At 33.0% G+C, this 11,638-nt stretch overlaps 1 protein-coding gene across 1 annotated transcript; it reads left to right on the forward strand.

Moving 5' to 3' along the window:
* The first annotated feature begins 852 nt into the window (after positions 1 to 852).
* LOC141397306 (uncharacterized) lies at positions 853 to 7,113 on the forward strand. The gene is made up of 3 exons (XM_073973433.1): positions 853 to 1,464; positions 1,529 to 1,786; positions 3,873 to 7,113. Exons 1-3 carry the CDS (start codon positions 1,111 to 1,113, stop codon positions 5,274 to 5,276), a joined length of 2,016 nt encoding a protein of 671 aa, XP_073829534.1. The 5' UTR covers positions 853 to 1,110; the 3' UTR covers positions 5,277 to 7,113.
* Positions 7,114 to 11,638: the final 4,525 nt, after the last annotated feature.

Below are 11,638 nucleotides of genomic sequence, written 5' to 3' on the forward strand. Positions count from 1 at the left end.
CTTCTGACTCAATACAATTTATATGGGAGCAGTTTACAAGTTTTACTGCTTTTGCCGGTTTTGCCATTTTCAAAAGTAAAGGAACAGGCCAAAGCTGTGTTCCTTTGCTTACCTGAGGTTACCATTTTTACCATTTGTTACCATTTTTAACCTGCAAAGCGTTCCTTAACACCGAAAAGTGGCAAAACTGGAAGCAATTTTAAGAGAGTGAGGGTGGAGAGAGAGGGCGAATATGGCTTTCTCTTCTACCACGGGCTACCAGGAAAATTTCTGCAGGTAAAAATGGCAGAACTGATTTTTCGACTTTTGTTTGACGATTAACGACGAAACTGGACGAAAAACAGAAGAAAAAGTCGAACGCTGACAAAACTAAATTAAAAACTGTGAAATAAAAGACGAAAATTGATTTTTTATGTTTCTTTTTGACATTGCTGCCAAATCTACCATTTTCCGTTCCGTTACTTTTCTGGTAAAATTTTTCATGAGAGAGCAATTTTGAGCAATTTTGACACTTTTCTCTTTTACCACCCTTACCTTAAAAAAAGTAAAGGAGCAAAGCTCAAATATAAACATGACCTAAGTCCCAATTTACATTGGGCGAGTTTACTTGCGGCAATTGTCATTTTGTAGGAGAGAGAGAGGTGAGGCATATGGTAACCCTTTGCCTCTCAGCACCCTCTCTCATCTACAAACTGACAATTGCCGCAAGTAAACTCGCCCAATGTAAATTGGGACTAATGGTGATGACAACTTAACGATAATATCGATAGCAATCGATTTTTTGAAATGAAATATCGAAAATATCTAATGTTGGGAATATCGATGGTTTGCCAGCTCTAGCATAGATGTTTCAAACTAAAAAAATCGATTAATCTAATGTCGACGTACGTATCCCTACTTTATCCAAATAAAGCGTATAAAATCATCGAAAGGAATCAAAAGTGAAGGAAATAATATAAAAAATAAAGTAATTAAAAGAAAAACACTATAAAATAATTCACAAAATTTATACGTATGTACCCCGCAGGAAAATCTCTACAACCTTTTTATACAGAGATTTTCCAGTTGTGTAAAAACTATTCCAAAGCAACAAAGAAAATACAATAAATTATGAGTGTACTCGCATATCCACCCACAAACGATGAAGAAATATTTCGCCGTTGTACAAAACAATGTGGAATAGTTCGGTCCACTGATGATCAACAATATTTTGCACTAGAATGTACGTCGTGTGCGGAAAAATTTCTATATTTTGATGCTTTCATAGAACATATTCAAACAAAACACACTAGCAGCAGCTCATCATCATGTAGTAATGAAGAAGGCAGTAGAGCAAGAAAACGTCGCCATGATGAAGATGGGAATGAAGATCTAACAGATGTCCATCCACCAATAATTGCACCTCCAGAGGTTATGATAAAGGAAGAAAAATATGATATGGATGATGCGAATGTTGGTGGTGATGTATGTGTATTTGGTGGAGATCCTTGAACATTGTTTATTCTACATGCTAATTTCTTTTTTGCAGGAGGAGGCACAAATTGGCAATGAACCATTATTAAATAACGATGATGATGATGGTGGCTATGCTGATGGCTACTATGGTGGCGTTAAAAAGGAAAAGGTTGATCCAGATCTTAGTATGGGCGGAGGAGATTCAAGTTATATGGCAGATACAAGTTATGTTAGTGACATGTATTCCAGTTATAACGAGGATTACGAAGACGACGACGAAGGTGGAGATGATGCAAACTATGATGACATGGTGGAAGAATCTCTATTAGATGTAAGTATGACTTGCAGTAATACAAGGAGAAATGTGTTATTTGTAGCAGACTTGAGGCATAGGGAAGAAATATAAGAAGATTTTGACTTGAACGCAACTATCTTTAGCATTTAGGGACTCATTTTTTATACCAACGCTGCTGTTTCCCAATTGCTTTCTGCTAAGAAAATATGAAAAACACATTGATCAAAGATGCCTGACCAAACCTAAAAATATGGAGCTATGTCAAAAATAATCTTAATATTTTGGTTTCAAAAGCATTATTATTTTTATTCTTGTGATCCCAATAACAAAAATATGAACATATTACTGAAATTGTGACACTTTTTAACTATTGTTTAGGTGGCAGTAGTAGAAAAATCGATATTATTGTGATCAGTACATTAATCACCGACAGCATAGATAAATGTAGACAAAGACAAAGGATTGCTATCATTAGTTTCCTTGGATTTTTTTGTTTTAAATCAGGTAGAAAAATCAAGAAATGCAACTCGACATCTAGCAAAATTTTGTCGAATATAAGGTAGAGTTGTGTCGTTCATGAACGAACCGGCTCAAAGGAACGATTCCGTGAAAAGAACGAACGGATTTGTATCCAGCTCATTCTTTTATATCGTTCATTTAGATCCCCGATGGACGAGTGAGTCATTGCTGCTTACAAAATTAACAGCATTGGTTTTGCAGTCAAACTCTAAACAAACGCTGCGTTAGCGCAAGCAGCACAAATTTCCACACAAAACAAACAATGATTCAGAGAGCTACTCTCGCTCAGTAACTCACCTCATTCAGTAGCACATATCGGTCATATCTTTCTTTTGCATAATTCGTTCATCTGGATCTTTCATATCAAAAGCACCACCACTACGTTCAGAAACAAAACCACCCCCATTAGCACACAAACAAGCAAGTAACACAACAGTTGTGTCATTCGTAAACGAACATTTTCAAAAGAACGATTCGGTGAAAAGATCGACGGAGTCATATGCAGCAGAGAACGAACGACTTCAAAAGAAAATAATACAGTCAAATGTATTGTTGAACGAAAAAGAGCCAACGAACGAAGTAAACGACCGGATCTTTTTGGTGAACGGAATGAAAAAGATCGATCCGCTCAATGAACGAGATTGCCCAACACTAATATAAGGCTGATTTTGACAGCCCTCTAGGTTCAAAGGTATTCCGAGCCATGACTGAATTTCTCATTTATGTGAATTAATAAATTCAATTGAAATTTGGTACCCCTTAAAATCATACGGCATTGCAATAGTAAAGAACCTCTCCAAACAGTTCAGTAGCAAACGAGGTAACAGGTAGGAAGTTTCAAGGCAAGGTCTCTCGTGAGATCTGTTAAATATCGTGCTGGAGATTTCGCGAAAAAACATGCTACTTGATTATGCTGACGGCATTGGCATCATAGGTCGAGTCTTAGAAGGAGCTATCTTTCTAAAATTTATTTATTTATTTATACATTGCGATAGAAGCCTATTGGCCAATTGGCATCGCAACACAGCAAAAAACTACAACATTATTTCATATTACAAAATGACTTACAGATAAGAGATAAGACAAAATAGATATATATTACACAATGTAAGTTAAAATTATTAAAACAAAAATTGCAAAAAAAGGCTCCCCAGCCTTATAGAAATAATATTCTAATATTCTAATTCTAATATTCTAAAAAGAATATTCTAAAGCGTCCAAAGATGTCGAACTATGGAAGATAGTAACTGCGATTTTGAGGTAGTTACAGACTGAATCTACATGGGCGCCGCCATAAATCTTCTAAATAATGTGTTCGATTACGAAATTATGTGAAGAAAAAATATCCTGAAAAGAAAATAAGTGTATGTAACAGTTTTTTATTGAATGAGGTGAAAGCATATTTGTCCTAAGTAGGACATATGAACGAAGGATATGTATTACATTTTATGGCCAGGTCATCATAATTTCATATGTATACTTCTACAAATAACTGGCCAATTTATATATTTTAGTTTATTTATTATTTTCCAAAACTTGTTACCAGGATTATTTTGAACTATTCAATATATACATATTTATAATTCCTTCTCCTCTTCCTTAGAGTTCTGCTGGTCCGGGTGTTACCAATCACATTAAAGATCGTAGAATGATACAGTTTCTAATTGAGGCCTACCGCCGAAATACTTTCCTCTGGGATCATCATCATCCCCAATTTCGAGATCGTGTCAAACGAAGCCAATTTCTTGAATGGATAAATGCCGAATTTTTGAGACGCTTTAATTTGGTGTTGGCAAAAGATGCTGTAACACGTAAATGGGATAATTTACGTACCGTCTATAAACGTGAATGTAATCGTATGGCTTTGGAAAGGACAAATATCAGTACTTTGTGGTATTTTAAGGAATTATTCTTTTTAAATCGTATGTATGGTGGCAATCAGAAGATGTCGGATGCTGTTATAAAAGAAACAGTCTATCGCAGGCGTTTCTCGGCCCTGTGGAATGACATATCAACCAACAAATTGATAGAACTTTTGAAAAGTTATCCCTGTTTCTATGACAAATTTCACATTGATTATCGCAGCAAAGAGAAGCGGGGAGAAGCATTGCAGAAAATGGCCAGAGATCTTGCACCATTCATAGAAGTGACCACAATACAGATATCGAAAAGAATATCTCAGTTAAGATTCGATTATTCCAAGCAAAAACAGGAAAGAATTGTGTGTGAAATGGCTGGCAAACCATTTACACCAAATTATACCTATTATGAGAATATGTCTTTTATGGACAATGATATTGCACCATTTAAGTGTGATCATTGTCCCATGATATTGAATGCACCACGTGAGCTGGAAACTCATATGTTGTCGCATCAACACAAAGCCCAAAATCCAATAATGTCTTCGTCCGGTGTTGGCGGTGGCGGCAGTAACAACAGTAGCTTTAATGGTGTATCCAACTATTATTGTCCTGTTTGCCAGTTAAGTTTCAATGATTTGGAGCAATTAAATCGGCACAAACAAATACATCCACAACTTAAGGTGGTGAAATATCATTGTGATCTGTGTACTGCAAGTTTCCGTGAAAAAAATAATTATGATGAACATATGCGAAGGCATAATGATGAATTACTGCTGCCAGATTTGAATCTCATTGCTCCGGCTGATAGTAATGATGAAGTGATAACAGGTGATAATTCACCATATCATTCGGAAGATTCTTCGTCAAAATCACCCTCAGTCATTAAACATAAATGTACTTACCCGAACTGTACAAGGGAGTTTTCGACACGGTCTCGAATGATGGAACATAATAAGCTACATTACAGTGACGAAGAATACGCTTGTGATGTGTGCGGCAAATCATTTAGATCGGTGAAAAATCTACAAAATCATAAACAAATTCACGATGCCGTCAAGAAATATGTTTGTAAAATATGTGGTTCTGCATTTGCCCAAGCGGCGGGATTGTATTTACACAAGCGGCGCCACAATCGTCCGGTGTAATGTTTTGTTTGAGAATTTTTTCGTTTGTTAACATAAGAGTAATGTTAGTTTCTGCTTATACCTATATGATGATGATTGATACAACTAATCGTGAAAAATTGGGTATGTATGTAGGTTGCAAATTGAATTGTTTCTTTTTGCCTCATATACCTCTATATTATTGTAAATTATACTCTCTTGAACAATAATTAACTTCTCAAAACGTAAGATCTGTTCCAGAATTGCAAGAATCTTACTAATTTATCGTAATAAAAATTTGTAGATTCTTGCAGTTTCTGGTACAGAAATATTTTTTTTACAAGTTTGGGCCAATTTTTGTTGCAAGCAAGTTTTTTTATTTTTAATTTAATGCTCTAACCTATGTATGTCCCCTATTTTGGCCATTAACATGAGATTAAGTACATATACAAAATTCAATCCGTATCAATAATTTATTGAAATTTCCTCTTAATTTTTTCATTACCATTGCAATATGTGTAATAATTTATAAGGTATGCGCATTTTTTTAATCAGGTGCAGATTATCATTTCATGTTGATATACCTATAATGTTTGTTGGCTTAATGTTTCCATTAAAATATTCCGTTTGTTCTTCCTCTTTGATATATCCTTCTATGGTTTATATCAATGTTTTTATATGTGGCGTGAATACCAAAATTAAACAATCAATTTGAGGACAATAGATTTTCTAACGACTCTTTATGTGAAAATGTTTTAAATTTGTAAACTATTTAATATTTATTTATAAGCAATAATATATTATATAATGCTACTTTAACAATACTTAATATCGCTTCTTTTAAACTCGCACAGTATTACCGATAATTTTTATTTATTTATAAAACCATCATCTCTGACGTTTTTACTATGGAATTTCCAACAAAAAACTGCAAAAATCTTTTAAAACATGTCATATTTTTGTTTATGCAGCAGCTAAATAAAATCAATACATTGTACATATATACTCAAACACTTTATATTGCTTTTTTTCTTATTTATCAGCATTTACATAAAATTTATAGAGATTATCGAATGTAGAGATTAATTTTCAAGTATTTTGTTTTTATATACCAACGATATATTGTTAATACGAAAACCTATTTTTTATTTTAATTTTAGAAACTCAAATCATGTATCTCCTTTAAACATAACAAAAAATAATAAAAACAACCCAAACATTCCACTCATCACTGAACAAAACCTAGAAATAAGCAAACATATAATTGAAATAAGGAAAGGATATTTGTGATGCAAATATCTTCATACACCAATCTACTTAACTATTTAAACAAACTATTGTATTTTATAGATATAGTTTAATCCACTAATGCTATACTAGCACATTATTGATACATATTCTCTCAATTTACTACAAAGAACAAACAACAACTTAAATTTAGTTTAGGTATACCTATAACTTAATGAAGAAAATACAAGAACAAGAAATATAGATCACACCAATGCTTTGCAATAAGAGTAATCTTTAAGATAAAACATCAAAGTAATTTTTTGAAAACCAATAAAACTTGGCCAGCAATCATGTTTGCGTCATGAAATCAACAAAATCTAGGAATTCTACAGTTTTTGTATATTCATGGTTTTGCTTCTTACACAACTTTCAATACAAAGTAACTCAATGTAAGTTGTGGCTTTTCTAAATTTGAATTTTTTATGACGCAATTTTCAATGATTGTTGGCATAAACGCAGCAAAAGATAATCTAGAATAATAAAATATTAAGTAATAAATAGCAGTGTCTTACAACAATGGTATTGAATAATAACATAGTTTTTTTGTCTTAAAATATACAAAAAATAAACTTTTCTTTAATAAGATCAATTTCATGATTTTAAGCATATTATTAAGGACTATCGGATGACTCCATCTATTGTAAAATAAGCTCTATATACGGATAATAAACTCATATCTAAGTGGACTATTACGCCCAATATCCGCCACCTATCAAAATCCAAATATTCGAGATAGAATGGCGCTAAGGGACCAAACACATACGGCCCGTCGTGGGCCGCGTCACGCGTCAAAAACAACAGCCACATGAAAAAATGTAAGTGATGCCAAGTTTTTTGAAAAACAACAATATACCTAGCTGCCGCATTAAAGCTGAAAACACATCCAATCCCAGCAAAAAGTTTGCATCCGCGGATGCAGTTTAATCACTACAAATGTACTGAACAAGCGCCGTTGGAGTACATCTTTTCCTATGAATTTTACAAGAGAGCGCGCAGCTAGGATGCACTCCATTTTCGATCCATATCACTGCATTTAATATAGATAGCGATCATGAATACTCACGTAGGGAGCTTCTCACGAGTGAGTTGCAGCTCACTTCTCACGTCTCGACCTATCACAAATGACAAGGGAGGAGCGAAAAAAGTGAAGAGGGTTTCACAAGTTTGAAAATTGAAAATAGTGCCGCATTTTGTGAACCCTTGAAAATATAATTTGCGTTGCCATATCGTTATTTTATTTACAAATAATTTTGCAATAACTAAATTCGTAATTTTTTTTATAAAACATTAATTTATTTTAAATTAAATTAATATTTCTAAAACGAAAAATAATTTTTATCAACAATCCACTTTAAAAATACTTGGTAATTGATAAAAATATTAAATGTTTGATATGTGGCAACATCTGTAACAGCTGTTTTTGTTTTGTTTTGACAGATACATACATACATATGTAAAAATTGTTTATTTACGCCCGAAGAATTTCCGCAATTTGCAAAAAAGTGAACAAAAACCGTTTAAAGGTCATTAAATGGCAAAAAGAAATGAAAATGTTTAATATTGCATCGTTCCATGCGATGCCAATATCTCACTGGATCTTTTGTATTAGTTCAAATTAAGTTGTGAAAGATCCCATTTTCAGCATTTGGAAGGAATTTCAAGAATTGTAAATAAATACAATACGTGAAACATCCGATCTCTTCTCCAGCACTAGGGCCAATCATATGAATGCTAAGTACAATTCGTGAAATTCGGATCCTATTCAACATTTGAACCAATTTCATGGATTTTAAATACAATTTCTCAATTTTCAAGAAGGTTAACCCTGCAAAAGGCTATATAATATAAACATGCTCTTTTTTTTATTAATTTAATCCTTCCTATTGTGGCTTGTTCGTGGAATATGCCATGCCAAGGTGGTTGTTAAGATACCATTCCACTGGGTTATTGAAGATGCCATCCAAAATGATTTGGATCTTTTAGGGGTCACAGTCTTGTAAAAAGAATGGGCGAAGGTGGTAAAAAGGTGACGTACAGTCTGTCGCAAAAGTTAGTATACACCGTTGAAACCAAAATGTATTAGGGATAAATATCACTATATCTTATTGAAAACAACAAACAATTAGTTTCATTTGATAGACAAGAAGGTTGTCTTCCTTAATAACAATTAAAAGTGCGCAATATTTGCATACATTAGCAAATGTACGGTTCGAATCCCAAAAAGACCAAAATTTATGTCGCAAAAGTTAGTATACAGCGGAGAAACCTCGTGGAACTGTGTAAAAAATTCTTGATATTTTTGAACAAAATGAAACTAAATCAGGGGCCTAATTACGTGATTCGACATCGAGTTGTTTCGACCCGAGTACTCAAAGTTGGGATGACAACATTCGTTATCGAGTAAAATTATCGAGAAATTGAGCATAAATTTGCGAGTAATTTCTCGTAGCCAAATGGCCTATCGTAAACAAACAAAATGAAAGATTTCTTATTGTATTTGTGTTTAAAATGTAAAAAATTGTTGTTTATTGACGGTTTATAGAGGAAAAATGATATTAGTAAATAATTAGGTTTGTCCTTGTACTTTCTCAGTAAATATTACTCAGTAACTTCTTTTTAGAGAGTAAAGCATTTTCTACTCTTTCAAAGGAAAAAAATAAAAAAGTAAAAATACAACATTCAGTAAAATTTTTCAATTTGATTAATATATACGTTTATGATATTTGAATATTTTAAACTTTTGACAACTGCCTAAAGCTACAAAATGTTACTGAACAAAATTCCTTCAGTAAAAATTATAAGTTCTCAGTAATAAAAATTTCAAAACAAGTTTCTCAATTCATTCTCTTTTACTGAACATTTGTGTAAAAAAACAACATTCAGTAATAATTTGTAATAATTATTACAAATTATCGAGTACGCAGACACACTTATTGTGAACATTTTTTACACAAAATAAGAGAAATTGGGAAAAGTCCTTTTCAGTCGTTTTAAGAAATTGTGAAAAAATTATAATTAAAATAAATACATATGCATGCTATCATTAACCAAAAATTAGTGTTTGCAGTCGTTAAAATATAAGTTGAAAAAATAAGCATTTCTGCAAAACAAAAAATTATTTAATATTAATAGGCTTTATTTTATAGGTGAACAACTTTTAATAAGGTGCATTTTAAATAGTTCATCCCCCGTTGTTTACCAAAGGAAATACTCTCTCAGAGAGGCTAATGCAAAACACCCACCAAATTCTCTCATTTATTTTGAGAGAGAATTATTAAGGTAGATGTATTAGCAATCTGTAACAAGAATGACAAAACAATTTTGCAAACATTAATAATTTTCATATTTTCTTAGCACAACTTCATTCCGAAATTATTATTCAATGTATTGTTCAAAAAATTCCACAAATATTTACATTTTTTCATTCATAATTATGTTTTTTAGTTTTTTATTTGAAATAAACACATTTTTTGACATCTACCTTCATAACTTTCCCCAAAGAACACATAGTTCGATTACCGGTTACTCTCGAAACATTCGATCAGTGATTTCGATCGAGTCTTATCATGCCGTTTTTTTCTCGTGTCGAAAACTTATTCACGAGTAAATTCTCGATCGAATCGAATCACATAATTAGGCCCCTGTACTTAAGATCATAAGGAGTTTTTTTAATTGGCTTTAATGGCAGTTATAGTACTTATAGTGACAAGTCCAACGTACTCTGGATCGTAAAATCCACAAAAATTGGTCATCTACAAATACAACAACTGTAGCGACAAAATTCCGGATGTTATGTCCTGTTTATGAATTCTAAAGCCATGACATGCTCAGAAAAGCTATAAAGTTTCAATATGTGGTGATCTTGATCGAGTTTCGACTTGTCCTGTTTGAAAAAACGGGAATTTCTTGAAGTAAACCCATACTTTTGAGGCCATTGTCCTTTTGAAACATGTAATAATCCTTAATCCTTACACATAAGGACTTTCCTTTTGAGTTAATTTTCTCACAAATGCTGCCCCTTTCATATTCCCACCAAAAGTAAATAGTAGGAGAACCTCAAGGTCCGTTGTAAGCGCTACAGTTATACTGTCCTACCGGCCTTATAGCAGTATCGGACATGCTTCTCGTGTCCCTAGTGTCTAATGTCATACTAATGTCTAATGAACTACTTCTAACTGATCCATTTAGTTGTATTTTGGTCCTAAGTGAAGCGAACACTGCTTTTCAGAACGTTTTTGCACAATCCATGCGTTATAACAGCAGAGAAAGCTCTGTATTAAAATTTTAAATTAGCTATCATATCCTTCTGTGGTGGTGGAGTATCTCTGCGGGGTTACACCAGAAGTTGAGGTTCTCCTACTATTTATTTTTGGTGGGAATGTGAAAAGAGACTTAATTTGTGAGAAATTTAACTCAAAATGAAAGTCTTTATGTGTAAGGATTAAGGATCATTACATGTTTCAAAAGGACAATGGCCTCAAAAGTATGGGTTTCCTTCAAGAAATTCCCGGTTTTTCAAACAGGACAAGTCGAAACTCGATCAAGATCACCCCATATTGAAACTATAGAGCTTCTCTGAGCATTTCATGGCTTTAGTATTCATAAACAGGACATAACATCCGGAATTTTGTCGCTACAGTTGTTGTATTTGTAGATGACAATTTTTTGTAGATTTTACGATCCAGAGTACGTTGGACTTGTCACTATAAGTACTATAACTGCCATTAAAGCCAATTAATATACTCCTTATGATCTTAAGTACAGATTTAGTTTCATTTTGTTCAAAAATATCAAGAATTTTTTACACAGTTCCACAAGGATTCTCCGTTGTATACTAATTTTTGCGACATAAATTTTGGTCTTTTTGGGATTCGAACCGTACATTTGCTAATGTATGCAAATATTGCGCACTTTTAATTGTTATTACGGAAGACAACCTTCTTGTCTATCAAATAAAACTAATTGTTTGTTGTTTTCAATAAGTTATAGTGATATTTATCCCTAATACATTTTGGTTTCAACGGTGTATACTAACTTTTGCGACAGACTGTATAACTTGCACTCATGCTTGAATATAATCTTTGGCATCGAATATTTTGCGTGGAACCTTAGCG

The sequence above is a fragment of the Musca autumnalis genome, unplaced genomic scaffold, assembly GCF_047663935.1.
Source record: "Musca autumnalis isolate F117 unplaced genomic scaffold, ASM4766393v1 scaffold_3, whole genome shotgun sequence".
In the NCBI taxonomy this organism is placed as follows: Eukaryota; Metazoa; Arthropoda; class Insecta; order Diptera; family Muscidae; genus Musca; species Musca autumnalis.

Excerpts from the sequence above, each read along its gene's own strand:
- LOC141397306 (XM_073973433.1), top strand. The coding sequence starts at position 1,111 with ATGAGTGTACTCGCATATCCACCCACAAACGATGAAGAAATATTTCGC. Across the intron at positions 1,465-1,528 it reads ATGCGAATGTTGGTGGTGAT|GAGGAGGCACAAATTGGCAA; the intron begins GTATGTGTATTT and ends TCTTTTTTGCAG. Across the intron at positions 1,787-3,872 it reads TGGAAGAATCTCTATTAGAT|AGTTCTGCTGGTCCGGGTGT; the intron begins GTAAGTATGACT and ends CCTCTTCCTTAG.